At 68.0% G+C, this 18,924-nt stretch overlaps 4 protein-coding genes across 10 annotated transcripts; 1 reads left to right on the forward strand and 3 right to left on the reverse strand.

Annotated features, from left to right (window-relative positions):
* The first annotated feature begins 309 nt into the window (after nucleotides 1–309).
* On the forward strand, nucleotides 310–5,761 carry PRRT3 (proline rich transmembrane protein 3). 4 transcript variants are annotated; one of them, XM_032698871.1, is made up of 4 exons: nucleotides 310–383; nucleotides 2,032–3,155; nucleotides 3,241–3,384; nucleotides 3,803–5,761. In XM_032698871.1, the coding sequence occupies exons 2-4, from the start codon at nucleotides 2,051–2,053 to the stop codon at nucleotides 5,536–5,538; spliced, it is 2,985 nt and encodes a 994-aa protein (XP_032554762.1). In that variant the 5' UTR covers nucleotides 310–383; nucleotides 2,032–2,050; the 3' UTR covers nucleotides 5,539–5,761. The 4 variants fall into 4 exon arrangements, with proteins under 4 accessions (XP_032554762.1, XP_032554760.1, XP_032554761.1 ...); XM_032698869.1 differs by lacking the exon at nucleotides 310–383 and adding an exon at nucleotides 1,168–1,218; XM_032698870.1 differs by lacking the exon at nucleotides 310–383 and adding an exon at nucleotides 1,511–1,599.
* Nucleotides 5,762–5,767: 6 nt separating this feature from the next.
* CRELD1 (cysteine rich with EGF like domains 1) lies at nucleotides 5,768–8,937 on the reverse strand. The gene is made up of 10 exons (XM_032698901.1): nucleotides 8,763–8,937; nucleotides 8,243–8,325; nucleotides 8,048–8,158; nucleotides 7,882–7,973; nucleotides 7,602–7,778; nucleotides 7,395–7,490; nucleotides 7,220–7,303; nucleotides 7,011–7,106; nucleotides 6,785–6,928; nucleotides 5,768–6,684 (listed from the first exon to the last, which is right to left on the reverse strand). Exons 1-10 carry the CDS (start codon nucleotides 8,928–8,930, stop codon nucleotides 6,464–6,466), a joined length of 1,272 nt encoding a protein of 423 aa, XP_032554792.1. The 5' UTR covers nucleotides 8,931–8,937; the 3' UTR covers nucleotides 5,768–6,463.
* Nucleotides 8,938–9,666: 729 nt separating this feature from the next.
* IL17RC (interleukin 17 receptor C) lies at nucleotides 9,667–14,209 on the reverse strand. Of its 4 annotated transcripts, none has more exons than XM_032698878.1 (17): nucleotides 13,878–14,209; nucleotides 13,783–13,804; nucleotides 13,320–13,699; nucleotides 13,033–13,144; nucleotides 12,923–12,967; nucleotides 12,622–12,737; nucleotides 12,368–12,427; nucleotides 12,160–12,214; nucleotides 11,876–12,060; nucleotides 11,749–11,799; nucleotides 11,619–11,664; nucleotides 11,398–11,510; nucleotides 11,222–11,290; nucleotides 11,093–11,150; nucleotides 10,866–10,961; nucleotides 10,752–10,790; nucleotides 9,667–10,303 (listed from the first exon to the last, which is right to left on the reverse strand). In XM_032698878.1, the coding sequence occupies exons 1-17, from the start codon at nucleotides 13,965–13,967 to the stop codon at nucleotides 9,696–9,698; spliced, it is 2,145 nt and encodes a 714-aa protein (XP_032554769.1). In that variant the 5' UTR covers nucleotides 13,968–14,209; the 3' UTR covers nucleotides 9,667–9,695. The 4 variants fall into 4 exon arrangements, with proteins under 4 accessions (XP_032554769.1, XP_032554768.1, XP_032554771.1 ...); XM_032698877.1 differs by having other exon boundaries at nucleotides 12,622–12,761; XM_032698880.1 differs by lacking the exon at nucleotides 12,923–12,967.
* Nucleotides 14,210–14,438: 229 nt separating this feature from the next.
* Nucleotides 14,439–18,914, reverse strand: IL17RE (interleukin 17 receptor E). Its single transcript, XM_032698917.1, is given in 17 exon segments — nucleotides 14,439–15,536; nucleotides 15,733–15,834; nucleotides 15,910–15,961; nucleotides 16,042–16,110; nucleotides 16,181–16,329; nucleotides 16,446–16,491; nucleotides 16,588–16,635; nucleotides 16,801–16,988; nucleotides 17,068–17,134; nucleotides 17,242–17,310; nucleotides 17,391–17,530; nucleotides 17,604–17,727; nucleotides 17,802–17,908; nucleotides 18,005–18,160; nucleotides 18,662–18,677; nucleotides 18,767–18,872; nucleotides 18,874–18,914. Coding segments are annotated over 17 exon segments (2,088 nt in total). The 3' UTR covers nucleotides 14,439–14,928.
* Nucleotides 18,915–18,924: the final 10 nt, after the last annotated feature.

The following is an 18,924-nucleotide window of genomic DNA, read 5'->3' on the forward strand; positions in this document are numbered from 1 at the left end:
CAGCACTGTGGCTGCATCAGCCACGGGATGAGACCATTTGGCTGTGGTGGTGCTGGCAGTGCCCCCTGCAGTGCAGGATCACTTCCACTCTCCCCCCGGGCGGCCTCCCCAGTGCTAATCCCCAGACTAACTGCCTGCCCTGTCTACGTTGGGGCGCCCGGCGCAACGGCATTGCCCACATTCCCAGACCCTGTTCTCAGCTGGCTACCACAGCCTCCCAACCCCACAGAGAGATGGACTGGGGACCAGAAATGCCCCTTGCACTGACGGTGAGCCCAGCCCAGGCACGATGTCCCGGGAATGGAGAAGTGGCAGGAGCAGGAGTGGGGCACTGTGTGCTGCTGCCGTGGGGACCTGAGGTGCCACATTGCCCCACTGGCCCGGTGAGAGGAGATTGATGGTGATGACAGGGCTTTGCCAAGGCTGTGGCTCAGGCACTGCTGAGGTGCAGGCTGGGAGGAGCAGGGGTACAGGCAGGGACATGGAGTGCAGGTGTCACCGTGCAGGACAGAGCCCTGAGCTGGTGTGATTTTGTGGCGCCGTGGCCGTGCCAATGTCAGCCCAAGCCCGGCAGGGCGGGCAGCTCTCCAGACGGACATTTAAGCAGATTAACTAATTACCTGCACCTTGGCTGGGTCCCACGGCCCAATGGCTGCTAGGGCGCTGTGTGCCCATGGCAAAGCAGCTGGGAGGCAGGTGTGGGGCAGATGGGTAGCAGGGATCCCCACACCTTCCCCAGGACCCTGCTAGGGAGTCCGGCAGCGCCCCAGCCGCCCCGCGCCTACCCCTTGGCGGCCGCGGGACCAGCCTCGGCCACATCCCGTGCTGAGGTGCCACCGCACTGCTCGCTCCGGGCGATCCTTCCCGTCCCACGGGCAGCATCTCCCCTCTGCCGCCCCACCGTGTCCTGTCCTGCGAGGACGTGTCCCGGTGCCCCTCCAGAAGCCACGTCACAGAGACACCCGCGCCACGGGGGACCCGACCCCGAGAGCCCACCCCGGATGAGCCCCAGGACTCGCCCGCCCCCATGCTCGGTCCCGCGGGTCCCGTCCCGACGCGGCGGCCCCGGCCGTGCCCCGCGCCCCCCCTCCCGGTGCAGGCGGGCTCCCGCGCGGGTGCCCGCGGCTCGGGGCGGCGCGTGACCGGCTGCCGCCGCCGCCGCCGCCGCCCGCTCCGCTGCAGAGCCCGGCCCGCCCGCACCGGCACCGGCACCGGCAGGTCAGCGCGGGGGGCTGCGGCCCCCGGGGCACCGGCACTGGGGCCGCCGGGGCTGTGGCGGGCGGCGGGAGGGGGCTGGCGGCACCACGGCCCGCGCACCGGGCACCGAGCGGCGGGGCCGGCCCGGCGCGCTGCGGGCGGGGTCGGCGGGATGCGGCGGCCGAACCGTCCCCGCTCTGGTCCCGCACCGGCCGCGGCCCGGTCCCGCAGCGCAGCCCCCACCGGCTCCTGCACACGCACCGCGGGGCCGCCGCCGCAGCAGCCTGACGATCCCGGCCCCGTTCCTGGCCCGGCGGGGCTGAGCCGCGTGTGCGGCGGTGGTGCGGGGCACCGGGCCGGGCATCCCCGCCGGGATGCGGCCGGGACTCGCCAAGGTGAACGGTGCGCGGCAGAGCGGGGCTGCTGCCGGCGGGGACGCCGGGAGAGGACACTGAGGACGGAGAACCGGGGAGGGGACACCGGGAGGGGAACCGGGGATGGAGCACCGGGGAGGGGACACTGGGGATGGAGCACCAGGAAAGGGACATCGTGGACGCTGGAGGTCGGGAGCACTACGCACCAAGGACCACCCGCACCAGAGACACTGCGATGGGGAGCACCGGGGACACTGGGAAGGGAAAGACTGGGAATGGGGCCACTGGGGATGGGGACAGCTGGGAACAGGGCTCAGGACTACTCGAGAAGGGACAGTCAAGCCGCTGGCTCTCTCGCTGGGCAGTGGGTGGCCACGGGCACAGCAGCCCCATGGCCAGTTGCGCGAGTGCCCCGGGCGGCTGCTGTGGGTCCGGGCTCACCAGACCCCCATCCCCGCAGGGCCAGCTGGGTACTCACCATGGCTGCAGCACAGCTCATCTCCTGGGGGATGCTCCTGGCCACCGTGGTCCCCGCCGGGGCCCAGGGTGTGCTGCCGGAAGGGATGTCTTTAGGCGGGGACCCCTTGCACAGCGCTGCCTGGGGACAGCAGTGGCCGGGCCCATCCCCCACCTGGGAGGCATCAGGGGAGCCGAGCCGCACCGGGGACTCCAGGAGGGAGCGCTGGGGGGGCAACAGCCCCGTGCACTGGTCCCCACCGCTGCAGGCAGGGCATGGCAGAGGGGCACCCCTGAAGATGGAAACCACTATGACGGGCGCTGATACCAGGGCCTGGAGGGACGGCAGCACAGTCCTAGCTGTGACAGAGGAGCCACTTGTCACCTGGCAAGGACATGAGGCTGAAGGCCAGGACAGCCCTGTGCCTCACAGCTCTGCACCGGGCACACTGGGCCCTGGGGTGCCCACGGACACAGGGCCACCCTGGGCAGGGCAGGGTCTGTCCCTGTCAGGGCAGAATGCCACGAAGACAGCTGGCACTCCCAGCCCTTGGCCAACCGTATCCACCATCGCTCTGAATCCCCTGCCAGCAGTGGGAATGGGGACAGCAGATGCCCACACAGGGGGACAGACAGTGGTGGAGGGACCCACAGTGGCCCTGGGGCTGCCTCAGGATGCACAGCTCGCTCCAGCCAGCAGCCAGTCAGTCCCACTGGGCACTGTCCCTGTCTCCCACCCCACAGGCACAGGGCCAACCCAGCGTCCCCACACCAGCCCTGGCTCTGCACAGCCAGTGAGCAGCTGGGGGGACATGGGAGGGCCCTCCAGCCCCTCCTTGGCTCTGCCAAACTCTGCCCCACAGCTGCCCCACACAACCCCATCCTGGGGACTGGCTGAGCCCTGGACCAGGGGGCTCCCGTCCCACCAGCGCAGCACCCGGAGGGCCCCGCTCAGCCACACCACCACCAGCCCCAGGGATGCAGCACCTCGCACGGACCCCGGGATGACTGGGCAGCGGGGACCCCAGCCCACTGCAGGGGCTGTCCTCAGCACCAGTCCTACCCTCAGCACCAGTCCTGCGCCTCTACCTGCCTCCAGCACGGCCACCCCCGGCACCTCCAGCACAGGTAGGATCCAGCACAGTGCAGGGGACCCCTTGGTGGCAACCAAACGCTCCCAGATGCCAGTACCCTGCTCTGCCCTCTCTCACAGGGCTGCTGCCTGAGGAGGACATCGGCTCCCCACAGCGGGTCCGGGGTGCTGTGGGCGCTGTGAGCATCCCAAATGCCACCAAGGCGACCCCACAGCCAGCAGCACATCCATCCACCACAGGGACACTCGGGACCAGGCACTCAGGTGATGCAGGGCTGCATCCAAGCCCATCCATTCTGCAGATGCTGTGGGAGCCCATCCCCAGGGCATCAGGGCTGGTGGGGAGGATGGCAGCTATCTTGGGCTGCCCAGCCGGGACACTGTGACACCTTCAATCAGGATTGCACCTGACGATGGCCCTAATCTATTCCTGCCTGCAGGGATTAGTGCTAAGTGCTCGGCGGGTGGGGGCTTCCTCAGGGGGGGTCGGGGACATGACTGGGGATGTGACACCCCCTGCACTGTGGGTCCTGACAAAACCCCGGGAGGCACCAGCATGCAGAGCCCTGGCCAGCACAGAGCATCCCCCACTGCGCTGCTGGGGTGCCACAGCGTGGGGTGCAGGTGGGGGCCACCAAAGCCCCCACTTGCCACTGAATGTACCCCTCCTTCCTGCCTGCAGGCACCCTGGGGACGCAGCCCCTCACGCCAGGCACCGCAACCCCCTCAGCCACATGGCGACGAGCAGGGGTGACGCCTCAGCCAGCCCCCCAAAATCCATCCTTGCTGCAGCCACAGCCACAGCCCAGCCGTGCCCCGCCAGTGCCAGGGGCCAACAGGACTGGGCTGCGCTGGGCCGAGCTGCAGCACGAGCTGGGCTTCTCCTGGGAGGCCCATGTCTATGGGTTGGCTGCCATCTTCCTGCTGCTGGCACTGGGATGCCTGGCGGGGCTGGCAGGGACGGCCATCCTGCGGCCCCCACACCTGCCCCACAGTGTCGGGGCCCATGGGCTGCTGCTGGCTGCCTGCCTGCTGCGGGCCACCTTCCTGCTGCTGGACCCCTACGGGGCACGGGGCCGCCTGCCTGCCCCGGCACTGCTGCTGCTCAGCACGGCTCCCTTCCCGCTGCTGCTCGCTGCCTTTGCCCTCCTGCTCCAGCGGCTCCAGCGCCTGTCCCAACTGCGGCTGCTGCCAGCCCGGCTGCGGGGGCTGCCGGCGCTGGGGGCTGTTGCCGTCCTGCAGAGTGTGGTGCTGGGAGCCGCCGACCTGCTGCCACCCCGGCTGGACCCCACCGCGCTGGGGCTACAGGGGCTGGGTTGTGTAGCAGGAGCCCTGCTGCTGCTGGGGGGGCTCTGGGGGTGCTGGCGGGTGCTGCGGGCGCCCTGTGAGGAGCCAGGCCCAAGGCCAGGGGCACGGGCACTGCTGGCGGCAGCGGTGGCGGGGCTACCGGTCTGCGGGCTGCAGCTCTACAGCGCTGTGTGGCTGCGAGGGATCCTGGGGCCCCCTGGGCGCTTCTCCCGGCCCGGTTGGGTGGCACAGCTCTGGCTGCGGATCGGTGAGCTGGGCACTGCCCTGGCACTGCTGGCAGCCACCGCTGAGCCCGTGTGCTGCCAGTGCCACCGCCAGAGCCCCACTGGCCACTCCTGCTGGGCCAAGGCGCTGCAGTACTTCTGTGCTAGCCGCAAAGCTGAGGCACCTGAGTACCCCAACAACTGCTACGACTGGGCTGGTGGCAGCGCCAGTGGCACCAGTGCAGAGCGGATACCCACCAATGACATCTCCAAGAGCCTCATCCGCAACCCGGCGGAGCAGCTGCCCCTGCGGGCTCTCAAGGACAGCAACGAGGCCTGGGCGGCTGGCGCTGGGATGCCAGGGCTCAGCCCCAAATGTCCCAACCTGCTGGCCGCCCGCTCCTGCGCCACCTTCGAGCAGGGCTCGTCCCCCTCACTCGGGGAGCTGGTCTTCCGCCCGCCGTCCCCCATCGACCTGCGCCGCAGCATTGACCAAGCACTCTGCCGCCGCCACCTCCTGCAGGACAGCCTCTTCAGCCGGCCCCGCCGTGGCTCGGGCACCTCACTGCATGGCTCCCCAGCCCCCAGCCCCGGCCTGGGGCGCATGGTGCGGTGCAGCTCCCTGACAGAGCTGCCCGGGCCCCGGCAACCCCCCGGCACCATCACCGTCACTGTCACCGCCTCGGCCAGCTCGCTGGAGAGCAGCTCACTGAAGATCAGCTGGAACCCCTGGCGCCACGGGCTGTCCTCACCTGACAGCCTGCCCCTGGACGAGGCTCCCAGCCGGGCCCCTCTCCTGGTGCCCGCCGGACCCCCCGCCTGGGAGCGCGAGGGTCCCCGCAGCTTCCCAGCCCTTGGCAAGGCGGTGGACTCCCGCAGCCTCTCCAGCGACACCATTGAGCTCTGAGCCAGGGCCAGGCAGAGACTGAGGGTGCAGAGACTGAGGGACGAGCCCAGTGTGAGGGTGTGGGGGTCTGATCTTGTGCCCCTGCAGAGCCAGGCAGGGGCTGGCTCCATTTGTGCCAAATGAGAGAAATAAAGAATTTATGCTGGGAGGAGCTCCTGTTGGCATGTGGAGGTGGAGGTGGGTAGCAGCACCTTCAGCCCCACCTCGATCCCAGCCCTTAACAGCTGAGCTGGGTGTGCAGAGCTTTATTTCCTGAGATATGGACACACAGACAGATGGGCACACCCCGATGGACAAACCACGGACAAATGCAATGGCCACACTCATGCATCCAGCAGGGCCCCTCCTCGCCCAGCATGGCACCCCCAGCAACATGGGGCCCCCAGCCCGTCCAGTCTGGGAGGGGAGATGGGCTCTGCCCAGGGACATGGGGAGGAGAGGTGGCATGGGGGGGCAGCTCTCCCAGCCCCACAGCTCAGGGCAGAGGGGGGACCTAGCCCTTCACTGCCCCACAGGGAATGGCCTTATGGGAGGGGGGTCCTAACAGAGACAGCAGCCCCAGCCTGGGGGCAGGTAGCAGGATCACCCCCTCACCTGCCCCCCCACTTCCACCTGCCATGATTCCAGGTCTCTCCTTCAGAGCACAAGGGGCTGGAGGCAGCATGCTGTGCCCCCCACACAGTGCCACACTGCCTGGCATCACCCCTCCAGACAGAGAAGACTGTGTGGGAGCCCCTGGGATCAGGTACCCCTGGCTCTTTCCGCAGGGGGGAGAAAACGAGATCCTACGCTAAGGCGGGGCTGGGGGACGCATGCAGGGCACAGCACTGTGTGCAGGATGCAGCCTCGTCAGCCAGCCCTGCTGGGGGGGGCCCCACACCTCAGGCTGAGCCTGCCTCCCCATTCATGCCCAGCAGCCCCAGAGCTATCTGCCCTTCATGAAGCCATCGAGGACGCGGTCACTGCGGTCAGAGAGCCAGTAGCCGGCCATGGCGGCCACGGCACCGATGAAGATGGCGGTGAAGACCATGTCGCCCTTGGCAGCCAGCGTGGCGAGTGCACAGATCATCACGCCAAAGAACATCTGCTGCAGCACCACCACCTCATCGTCGGTCACATCGTCAAAGAAGCCTTTCTCCGGGGCATCTGTGTGGACAGTGCTCGTGGAGAGGCACAGCCAAGCAGCCAGAGCCCCCCATTGCCACCCACACCCTCTACTCATCCCCCCACACTGTGTGAGCCGTACCAGGGGGCTTGTCCTCGACACACTGCCCATCTCGGCGGACGTGGCCTTGGGCGCAGACGCAGCGGTAGCTGCCCTCTGTGTTCTCACACACCTCCTGTGCTCCGGTGCACACCGGTTCCTCGGCGCTGGCACACTCGTCCACATCTGGGGGGGACACAGCGCTCAGGCAAGGCTTGGGTAGTGGGGAGGGGGCAGTACAGCCTGCCAGCCTATGGGAGGCACTCACCCAGGCACTTGGCTCCATCCCGCCAGTAGCCCTTGTTGCATTTCTTGCAGCGAGCTGGTCCGGCACCCATGCAGCCAATGCAAGCCGTGGAGCAGTCTGCCATGGGGAAAGGAGCCAGGGTTGGTGCTGGAGCCCCCTCCCATCCCAGCCAGGGCTGGCCTTGAGCAGGGGAGAGCCACCTGCACAGAAATCCTCCACCTCCTCCTGACCTCGGCACTCGTAGGAGCCCTCCGTGTTGACGCAGTACTGGTTGGCTCGGCAATGCGCCATCTCTGTGCCACACTCGTCGATGTCTGCGGGAGAAATGGGGACTGTCCTGCCAAGCCCTTGGCTCCTGAGACACAGCCCCCCATGGCCCCAAGCTCACCCCCAACCCTCACTCACCGATGCAGCGGTGCTCATGCAGTACCCAGCCCCTCTTGCAGCGAAGGCAGCTGGAGTCCTCAGGCCCCGTGCAGCGCCCGCATGCCTGGTAGCACTCTGCGGCCAGGGAGAGCCGGTGTGGGTGCAGGCAGGGGGAGCTGCCTGCACCCAGAGTCTGGGCAGCACCAGGGGAACCCCGGCTGCACAGCCCCCTTGGCCCCCACCTACCAGCACACATCAGGTGGCTCTTGTTCCGCGAGGCCTCATAGTAGCCGTCACCACACTCGGCGCAGAAGGGGCCGCCATAGCCCGGGCTGCAGACGCAGAGGCCGGTGCCGCGGCGTGTGCCGTCGCCATCGCATCGCCCATTGCCACTGCAGGGCTGCCGGGGCCCGCCGGCGCAGGCTACGCAGGGAGAGACCAGCCAGCTGGCAGCTGGGGCAGGGGTGGCAGCCAGGGAGGGCCCCTCCAGCCCCAGCACCACCCCACTCATCCCACAGCTACTCACGCCGGCAGTCCGGGCCGTAGGTGCCGGGTGGGCAACAGAGCATCAGCCTGTCCACACACAGCCACTGGAAGAAGTCGGGGTGCTGCTGCTGCCTGGAGAGGGGGGACACAGTGCTCAGCCCCCTGCCATCCCCCTGCCCCCCCCAAGTCCCCATCCCCAGACTCACTCGTGGAACCACCACTGCTCCACATGCTCCTCGCTCCGCTCCAGCAGCTGGTGGCAGGCGAAGTCCGAGGGAGCACAGACGCCCTCCAGCACCTCCAGGAGACGGGTCTCACTGCAAGGATACAGAAGTCAGTGTGGGGACAGATCCCCTGGGGCAGCTGGGCTCCCTCAGTTGTCACCGGTTGGGGTCACTCACCTGTGCTGGTACTTGGACAGCTTCTCCTCCTCCCAGGCTGTGTTGCCTCCGCCAAAGCCCTCATGCTCTGTCCGCTCCAGGCCCTGGGCACAAGGCGGGGGTGGCAGCACAGCCATGGGACCCCCCGGTAACCTCCCTCCCGTAAAGTCCTACAGAGCCATGTCCCTCTCCTCCCCACAAAGGACACACCATCCCCCAGGATCTCCCACCCTCTCCTCTCCCTAGAGCCCAGTCCCTGTGCCCCGGGACTCCCTCCCCTCCCTAGCGATGCTGTGGGAGTGCTCCACCTCACCAGAGTCCCCCAAGCCACCCCTGTAACCACCCTGATCCTCCCGGCCTGTGCTGCCTCTGGCCTCCCTCGGCTATATCCCCCCTCCAAGAACCCGCTTCATCCCTGCTCACCACCACCGCCAGCCCGTGTCCCCCACGTCTGCCACCCGTGGGTCCCCCCCTGCACCGCCCCCTCGCCCCCGGCTCCCCCCCAGCAGGGGCTGTGTCACCCATCACCCCCGCCCCGCACCCTGCTGAAGCTGTCAGCGAGGCCGCGGCAGGCTCGGCACGGCTCGGCCCCGTCTCGGTGGGGGTCGGGGTCGGCGCGGGCGGCCAGCAGGACCCCCCCGAGCAGGGCGGCCCCCAGCAGGGCCTCCCCGAGCCCGGGCCCCCCGCGCCGCCCCGGCAGCGGCGCCATCGCGCTCCCGCCCCGCCCGCACCACGTGGGCCGCGCCCGCTGACTCAGCGCCGCCGGCCCCGCCAATGGCCGCGCGCCGCCGCCGCCGGCCCCCCGCGCCCAGCCAATCCGCGCCCAGCCAATCCGCGCCCAGCCAATCGCGCCCAGCCAATCCGCGCCGCCTGCCCGGCCCGCCCCCCGCGCCTGAAAGGGGCCAAGGCCAAGAGCACCCGGCGCAGGGGGCTCGGGTGGGCCGCGGCCAGTGACCCCGCACCGGACTCGCTCGGGCTGGGCGAGGCCCTCAACCCCTGATCCAAGGGGACACTCCCCATCACCATCCCCGCCCAGCCAAACCAGTCCTGTTCACCTTCCCCCCCTCCAGTCTAACTGGTGCAGCTCCCGCTCACCTCCCCAAACTGGCCCACTTCCTTCTCACTGCCCCCAGATTTGCCCAGTTGTCCCTTATCCCACCTAGAACCGGTCCAATTCCCTCTCCCACTCCCCCCTCCAAACTGTCCCAGTTCCCCCTCATCCCACAATGAGCTGGTCCAGTTCCCCATCACCACCCCAAACTGGTCCAGTTCCCCATCCAACCTCCAACCAAACCAACTCACTTCCTCTTCACCCTCCAGCCAGCCCAGACCCCCTTCCTGCCCCCATCCCCCTATACCTCCCAATCATCCCTCTGCAACCCATTCCAGTCCCCCCATCATCCCTCCCCAAGACATCCCACTCCCCACTGGACTCAGAGCTGGACTCAAGGTCAGGAAAAGCACTGTCACCCCTTTATTCCCCCACTGCCCGCCGCAGCCCCTCAGCCGCCGCTGCCACATATGGCTCTGGCCACCGTCCCTGCCGCCAGGCTGGTCCCACCAGTGCCCGCAGGAATCCCCCCATCTCAGTGGGCAGTGCAAAGGCAGGGGCTGCCTGAAGTGCTGGAGGCACTGCCGGCACCAAGGCCTCCAGCTGGACCACCATGTAGCGCCCAGTGCCCGCCGCCAGTGCCGGCATGGCACAGGACAGAGCTGCCGCAAACACCTCACAGGGTGCCACAGCTGGGACATCAGCAGGGCCAGGGCCATGCTGCGGGATGAGGCTGCTTTCAGCAGCCCCGGCCTCCAGCACAACCCTGGCCCCCATGTCCCACTGTTGTGCAGCAGCCACTGCAGCGGGAGAGAGGAGGAAGATGATGGTGTCACCGTCACGCAGTGCTCGGCGGTGCTGGGCGTGCAGCCAGGGTAGTGGTCCCCACGCCGCTACCCCGCTGCCACCCCCCGGTGCTGCCACCACCAGCAGCCCCAGTGGGCGCAGAGCTGCCATCAAGGCACACGCCGCCCGCTCTGCCGCCGGCTCCGCCGCGTGTACCAGCAGTGCCCGCCGGCCTTGCAGGGGACCTGGGGGGGATCATCAGTGTCTGGATCCCTCTAGGCACCCTGTACCCTTCCTGTGGTGGGAGGCATGCTGGGAGCACCCGTGATGGAAGGAGAGCATTCTTTGCCTCTGTCCCTCAACCTCCCATACACAAGCTAAGGAACAGGCACGATGGGAAGCAGCTAAGACCATCACTGACGTGGGACCCATCCCCTGCTCAGTCCCCTGGTCCCCTTCCCGAATCCCCTTACCCACCCTAAGGGACAGCCACCATAGGAGACAGGTCATAGGAGACACAACCTGTCTTCCCACTGCTAGGATTGCCACCCTCTTCTCTGTTCCCTACACCTCTACCTACCCTGTGGGGCAGGCAAGCCTGGACCTGTTCTGGTAGGGGAGCCCACCCTGCTCTGCCCCCTGACCCCTATGTCTGCCCACATCCCCCAGATCCCAGGCTCACCCCACACTCACCCTCAGAGCCATAACCAGCCCTCAGTGACTTCAGCCATCCTGTGAGGAGACAGTAAGGTGGGATCCTGGGAGAGGTCCCAGGACAAGCATAGCCCCCAGGGGTGCACCACTGACCTTTCATGTCCTCCTTCTTCAGCACGAGCAGGAGTAGGAGACAGGCAGCCGCCAGCAGCACCCCCATCCACACCAGTGCCCAGCGGGCACGCAGGTCTGTGGGGCAGGATCTGCATCCACCAAGGGCCCCCGGCACCCCGGAAGGTCTCTGGTGGCTATGCAGGTGGGTGCCCTCCCTCAATTTCCCATTTTTCCCCCTCTCCCACACCATGGCCATTGACACTCACACTTGTGCATGGGACAGGCCCAGAGCACGACCTCGGTGCTGTTTTCAGGGTGCCAGATCTGGGGGGACACAGGGACATGTCAGATGCTGCCTGGTCCCTGACCACTACCTGCTGGCTGCCCACACTGACCTGCCAGCACTGCCCTGCTGCCACATCCCGCTGCAGATCCTGCTCCAGCAGCCCGGGGTGCCCCCTTCCCTGCAACAGCACAGGGGGTCAGACAGCTGTGCCACCACTGCTGGCCACAGGAGTCCCTGTGCCACCACTGCCAACGCCACCAGGACATGGGTGTCCCTGCCCTTTACCATGCTGGTGAAGCTGGCGAGGGGCGTGCAGGCATCCTGCTCCACAGCGCACAGCGAGGCATTCCCCCCATGCTCCAGCAGCAGGAGGTCATCGGGGCGGCCGGGCAGCACTCCTGGGGATGTGCCAGGGGGCTGGGGGGGCGGCAAAGGGAGGCCAGGGCGGGCTTCCCCCCAGCTGGACCCACAGGCTGCCCCTGCCTTCCCACCCCAGCAGTACTCACGGTCCCGCAGGCACTGGATCAACCGGACCTGCCCACCACTCCACACCTGCCCCAGAGAGCGGGTTAGCAGTGCCTGGGCCTGCCTGTGGGGCTGCCCATGTGGCAGCTATGGAGCAGAGAGGTGTCCTACCTGCACACAGAGATTGGGGTGTGGCCGCAGCCTTCCAAACTCCCGGGGTCCCTGTGATTGGAAGGGTCGCTCCATGAATGCCACCTGCATCCTTCACGAGCCCAGCATCCCACAGAGCCCCACTCACCTGCCCTATGGTGGGCTGCTGCAGGCCAGGGAGGGGTTGGCAGGGCCCGGAGGGCACTGGCTGCCAGCAGGGCACTAGCTTGGCTGGGAGGTCGCAGGGGGCTGAGAGGGAGCAGGTCAGCACCTGCCCCTCAGTGTGTAGGACCAGCTGGCTCTGCATCCACAGTCGCTCCCAGGCCTTGGCATCTGTGGTGGCACCAGGAGAAGGGTCTCACCCCATGTAGTCTCCCCTCAGGTCCTTCTGTGTCCCAGCAACCCCACACCCCAGCCCCAAGGTGCAGCTACCATGGGAGAAGGGGCACAGGGTGGCCCTCAGTGGGTCCTGGGTCTCCAGCCAGACCTGGGAGCAGGGAGAGAGACAAGAAAAGGGAGGATTTGGGATATCCATGCTGTGACTGTGACTCAGCTGGTCCCCTTGGGACACATGGAGGCTGGAAAGCCTCTTTTTTGGTGGCACCCTGCCACCCCCACAATGCCCCAGCTGGGTGCCCACCTGCAGGCAGAGGCAGGGCAGCACCTCATCGGCAGGCAGGCTGTAGTTCATGGGTCTGCTCTGCTACCAGCAACCAGATGTGGGTCACCCCGTGGCAAATCGTGCCCACCAGGGTCACCCAGGGGGACCTGCTCCCAGGGAACCCTCTCCCAGCACACTGCCTGTAACACAGACACGGCTTCTCGGGAACAGGGAAGGGGGCAGCAGCCAAGTACCAGCCAAGGTGGGGGGTCAGGGAAGGGGGTCATACTCACCGCGGTCACTGCATGCCCCGGCCCACCAGTGCTGTGGCTCTGGTTGTGGTAGAGCCGGAGCGTGTAGCTGTGCCCCGCCACAGCCCCTTGCACCTCCACAACCACCTCCTTCTGCCCTGGGGAGATCTGCAGCCTGGGCACTGCACCAGAGCCGGCTCAGGTCACCCACCTCCTGGCACTACCCATCCAGCCACATGGCACAGGGCATGGCACCCACAGGGTCACTCTTACCCCCAGCATCCAGCATCCCCCAGTTCTCCCCAGGGGATGCAAACCAACGTGGGGTGACACCAGCACGTACCTTGGCACTGGGGGACAGCAGCCTGTGCCGGGGGCCATGAGCAGTCTGTGGGGACAGGGAGTCAGTGGGCAGGGGGATGGGACCACCGCAGGTGGCACGCCGGGGCTCACCTGGCACCCGCTTCTGCCGGCTCAGACTCCGCTGTCCACGTGAGTTTGTGTACGCCGTGACGTGGAGCTCAGAGCCCAGCGGTGCCTCGAAGCACCGGAAGATCACCCAGCCCTGGGCAGGAAAACCACCACCCCTCTGCGGTGAGGCACCGGCACCGCCAGCACCCACCTCCCTGGGGCACGGGACCCCCGTGCCACAGAGATGCACCGGTGCCAGCACCCACATCCTCAGTGCCCAGGGACTGACAGTGTTGGGACACCCATTGCCAGTCCCCGCACTTACGTACCAGGGTTTGGTTGCGCTGTGTGGGGGCCAGAGGTGCCCAGACCTCCACGGCCACACAGCGGGAGGAGGCAAATGTGTGCCCTGAGAGCAGCAGCAGCCCAGTGACATTTGGTTGGGACAAGGTGACCCCAGCCACTGATGACCACTGTCCCCCGCCACTGCCATCCTCTGCCCCAGGGATCCCTAGCAGCACGGAGCGGTGGGTTTCGATGGCAGTGGTGGCTCTGGTGGCAGGTGCCAAGGCCAGGCGCACACGTGCCTCCAGACAGGGCACACAGGCCGTGGGCTCACTGCAGTGCAGTGCCGGCTCCAGCCGCAGACGAGCCAGGGACAGCCCATGGCCAGGCCCCGGGGGCTCCGTCCCACACAGCACGTCGGTGTCTGGAGGGACAGAAAGGGCAGTGTGGGGGTGGGTCCCCATGCCCTGGGTGAGCTGGGGGCCATGGCGTGGTGGTGGCACTTACCCAAGAGGCGGCAGGCGAGGCCCTGGGGGAGGCGGGAGTGAGGCCGGTGGTGGTGCTGGCTGCCCAGTGCCCCCGTGCTGGTGACACCGACCCACCTGGGAGCAGGTCAGGCTGTCGCGGGGGCCCCCACGCCCACCCGCCGCCGTCACCACCAGCACGAGCAGGAGCTGCCCCAGCGTGGGCATGGCGGGGCCGGGGCCGTGGGGCGCCCCGGCCCCACGCTGCCTGCTCCCAAACAGCCCCACTCCCGGCTCCACCGGCCCCGCCGCGGCCGACGGCTCCTGCTTCCTGCTCCGATCCCGGACACCCGGGTCCCTGCGTGGCGTCAGCAACCGCCCTGGGGTGGGGCCTCCTGTTCCCGCACCGACCACGGAGGGATCCGTGCCCCGGCACCCCCGGGAGGGCTTGGGGCCCCACAGGGATGAAGTTGGCCCCATGGCATGGGCACGGTGCCCAGGCTGGAACCAGGCAGCCCCAGCGACTGTGGGAATGCAGTGTGGCAGCCGTGCCGGGACAGGCTGTGCCCAGCCGGGTGCGTTCTCTTGCCCCCGCCCCATGCTGCAGAGGGGCATGAGGAAGCCTCCACCCCCCAGGGGCACCAACAAAGTTCCCCCGGCACACCAGATGGACAGCAGGGCAGGGTGAAATGACGCCTTTATTGCTTCTACCACAAACCATGTCCTGCTGGCAATGTCAGAGCAAGAAGGGCCAGGCTGTGCCCAGCGCCTGCCCCTCTAAGCCCCCTGTGCCTGGGCAGGGAGTCGCCCCACCTCTTGGCTTCTTCCAGTACCACGTCAACCCCTCGCTTGGCTGTGTTGTCCAAAGGGGCTTCTACAAGCTCTCCTCTGGAGCAGGTCCCTGTATAGGAATAAAGCTGTCCCTGCCCAGGACAGCATCTCTGCTCCTGGCCCCAGGTGACCAACTGGATGCTCGCTCCAGCCACTTCGGCCCATTCCATCGCTGAGGCCAATCCTGCTTGGACCCTCGTGGCCCCTGGCTGAGGCACCCATGGGCACCCCTCCTGCACTGCAGTGGACATGCTCACCTGAGCCCTGCCCCTCCACAGTAGAGCCCCTGCCCTCACCAAGGCTGTGCCCAGCCCTGCCCGCACCGCAGCCATGCCCAGCTCAGTCCCAGCTCAGGCATTCATGTGCCAGCAGCTGCCCCAGGAGGCCGGGGCGGCCGGCTGCCCTCCTCAGCCCCTGCCTCTATGAGTCGATGCAGGAGACCCCCAGCCCTGCCCCGACGGCAGCAGCGGGGGGCCGGGGGGCTGTCCCGCAGGGCACCCAGCAGACCAGGCAGCTGCCGGGGCAGGCGGTAGGTGGGCAGGGGCCGGAGAGGCCGGGGCACATCGCGGGGGCTGCAGAGCCGGCTGAAGTAGGCCAGGACCCACCCGCTGCCGCAGCCTGCCACACCCAGCTCCCCGTGCAGGCAGGCCATGGCTGCCCCAAAGATGTCGTGGGCATCCCCAGGCATCCCACTGGCCACCCCGACCTGCCACCGACGAAAGAGCCGGGCACTGCCCCGGCTCCAGAGGAGTAGGACGGTGCCACGCTGGCGGCCCACGCGGCCCCGCTGGGCATAGAGCCAGGGCAGGGTGCCTGCCTGCCCCAAGCCACCTGCTTCCCACAGGTCCAGGCGCACGTCGCAGCCCAGCCCTGCGCGCAGCCGCTCAGCCAGGGCGCACACCAGCCCCAGATGCTCCTCCGAGTCCGGTGAGTACAGCAGCAGCACAGGGCGCCCGCCTGGGACACCTACAGAATGGAGGGGACAGCAGTGACAGCCCAGCCCCACATCCCACTGATATCCCCTGGAGGAAACCCTGGCATCCACCACCATCCACTGCTCCAGGACCATCTGCAGCCCAGGAGCCAGCACACCCTGACAGTCCAGCCTGATGACCATCGTGGCTGCTGGCCCCATCCTGCAGGCCCCCAAGGTGCCCCTCACCATTGTCCGGCCTCCAGGCACCGCAGTAGTTGAGGAGCAGCACGGTCACGACCAGCCCCAGTGCCAGCACCAGCCCCAGCAACCCAAAGTGCCTGCGGGAGACTGGGAGAGGGGCAGTAAGGGGGGTGTCTGCCCATCTCTGCTGCCCCCTGCATCCCCCCCAGGACCTCCTCTCACCATCGGGACAGAGCAGCTGCTTCCGAGCAAAGTGCACGTCCGAGCGCCACACCTGGGGAAGGAGCTGGGTGAGGGGAGGGTCGTGTTGGGATGTCCGCCATGGAGCAGGTGCAAGCACAGGGGTCACCTTACCAGCACACAGCTGCCCAGGACCTGCACTGGCAGCAGCAGTGTCAGCTCCCCTGGGGCAGAGCCCTCTGGCTGCAAAGCAGAAGTGTATGGTCAGTGCAGGCCTGTCCCCACCATGTCCCCCCAGCCCTGCACCACTCACCTGCGTGACAGTGTAGAGAGGGGCCTCAGGCTCACACTGCCCACCCCGGCGCTGGCACAGGGCTGCACTGAAGGCCGCAGGGATGCGGGAGCTGAGGTGCAGACGCAGCTGCAGTCCCCAGACACTCACTGAGACGTTCCAGGCGGTCTCTGTGGCCACCAGAGAGAGAGGGGAGGTTGCAGAATGCCCAATGGGATGAGGGGTGTGAGGGACCCCAGTGAGGGATGTGCTCAGCGCAGGGGTGCCTTCTGCCTGTGGGGCTCACCTGGCCGGTGGGGACACTCCACATGGCTGCTGTTCCTGTAGGAGAACTGAGGGATCAGCAGAAAGGGTGGGTGAGCTGCCATTGCCTACCACGGCCCCCCAATCCCTTCCCAGGTGGTGCCCACCCACCCACAGGGGCTTACTCGGAAGCAGAGCTGGGGGTGCACGTCCACCTTGTCCAGTGTGTAAACCTGGAATGCGCAAAGTGTGTGTCACTGTCACCATCCTTGATCCACACAGTCCACAGACACCTCAGTGCTCACCTGCTGCCCTCAGGGGACTGTGGGGTCCAGTGGGTGCCCCAGCCAGGGGCACGGTCCCGCATCCCATGACACCTTGGGACTGGGACCCCTCACCTGCTCCTCCTCGCTGGCTGTGGAGTTGGGGATGCTGTGGCAGGGTGCAGCTTCATCCGCTGCCTCCCTCCAGCACAGCGTGGCCTGTGGGTGCAGGGGGCAGCTGGCAGTCAGCGCCATTGCCATCTGGTCCTTGCTGCTGGCACTGTAGTCGTGGAAGCGCACCGAGGACCACAGCTCAGGGCCATCTGTGGGACACTGCATCAGTGGGCTGGGGATGCTGGGGGACACCCTTGGGACCCAGCTCCCCTCCCCACAGGCACTCACAGGCATCCGGCTGATCACGGAAGGGGCAGCGCTTGCTCCGCAAGCTGTCGTGGTGAGGGTAGGAGGCCTAGGGGAGCAGAGTGAGGAGTGGGGGGCAGGATGTGCCCCCACTTCTCCTGCGAGGGCAGACAGGGGCTCCAGTGCTCCAGTGGCTGCAGGGGGAAGGTGACCCACCTCAATGCACAGGCAGGGCACCAGGAACTCATATGGCAGCGAGACGCGGTGGCCGCCTGGCACCCGCACCTGCAGCAAAGAGGGAGAATAAGCTGGTGGGGAGTGTGCCCTTCAGTCCAAGACGGGAGTATTGGGGGCAGAGCCGTTACCTGCCGGTGGAAGGGCTGGGGCAGCTCCTCACACTCCAGGGCCAGCTGATGGCACAGCCGCACCATGAGGGCAGGACCCTTGGGCACCCACACCTCAATGGCCCGTGCCTCAGGGACCCACGCATGGGTGAAGACGGGCTCTGCAGAGTAGGCAGGGGGTCAGCTGGCACCAGTATCCCCCCAAGACACCCCCCGGGACCTCCCCATTCTCACCACGTGGCTCAGCGGTGACCAGGCGTCTGCGGCTGAGGGACAAGCCACGGTCCGGGATGGTGCGGAGGGAGACAAGGACCTGCTGCCCACTCTCAGCCGGGAAGCAGTCGAACTGCACCTGCCACTGCGGAGAGCAGGGAGTTAATGGGCACCACCAGCCCCGGTGTCCCCAGGCCCTAACACCCACCCCAGACTCACCGTCGAGCTGTCCAGCACCCGGCGCCGCTGCCAGACCTGCAGCCAGCCGGCCCGGTTGGAGCCCAGCTCCAGGAAGGTGAGCAGCAGCCCACGGACACCGCCGAGCTCTGCGAGAAATCGGCGTGGGGTGCTGACACAGGTGGGAGGACGGGGTGTGTGTCCCCCACCGTGGAGATGGCCGGCCCCGCCACCCCCGCCCGTACCTGCGGCGGAGAGGGCCAGCCGCACCCGCAGGCAGGGCTGGCAGGGCTGCGCGGGCAGGCACAGCCGGGCACGGCTCAGCGACAGGGCGGGCGGCTCCAGCGGCGGCACGGGGCGGGACGGGCGGTGGCAGCGGGGACGGCTCAGCGTCCTGTCGGCTGCGGAGGCAGAGCAGAGGGGGAGCGGCCGTGAGCCGGGGGTCCCGCAGGCACCGGGAAACCCGGGGATTGGGAGCCCTCGGAAGAGGAGAGCCGGGGGAAGGGGGAGTCCTGGGGAGGAGTACGCGGAAGGGAGGAGCCCAGGTGATTTGGAGTCCTCGCAAATGGGGAGCCCCAGGCATCCGGAGTCCTCGGAAGCGGGGAGCCCCGGCGACCGGGGAACTCCGGGGACCGGGAGTCTTCACAAACGGGGAGCCCCGGGGATCCGAAGTCTTTGGAAGAGGGGAACGCCGGGAGCCTGGAAGCCCCGGGGATCGAGACTCCTCGGAAGCGGGGAGCCCCATGCCCCGGAGACCGGGAGTCCCCCATCCTCCAGGACCCGGTAGCGGCGGGCGGGGGAAGCCCCGCCGTCCCGCCGCACCCTGGAGGAGCTGGTGTCCCCGGGCAGGGGCAGCCCCGCGCGGGCAGCCCTGCCCCTCTCCCGGCCCCGCCGCTACTCACCGGTGGCCCGGCACTCCTGCAAGCAAAGACACAGGGGTGAGCGCGGCGCCGCCCGCCCCCCACCCACTTTCCCTGGTCACCTCCCTCCCTTTCCCCGGCGCTCACGAAGTTGGCGGAGACCCTGAGGCGGGTGACGGCGGCCCCTGTGCCGGGCGGCAGCAGCAGCAGCGCGGCGGCGGCGGCGAGCAGCACCGGACGCCCCATGGCCGAGCGCCGCCGCTCCCCGCCCCTCCCCGGGCCGGCCCCGCCGCATTCCTGCACCG

The sequence above is a fragment of the Chiroxiphia lanceolata genome, chromosome 11 (assembly GCF_009829145.1).
Source record: "Chiroxiphia lanceolata isolate bChiLan1 chromosome 11, bChiLan1.pri, whole genome shotgun sequence".
NCBI lineage: Eukaryota > Metazoa > Chordata > Aves > Passeriformes > Pipridae > Chiroxiphia > Chiroxiphia lanceolata.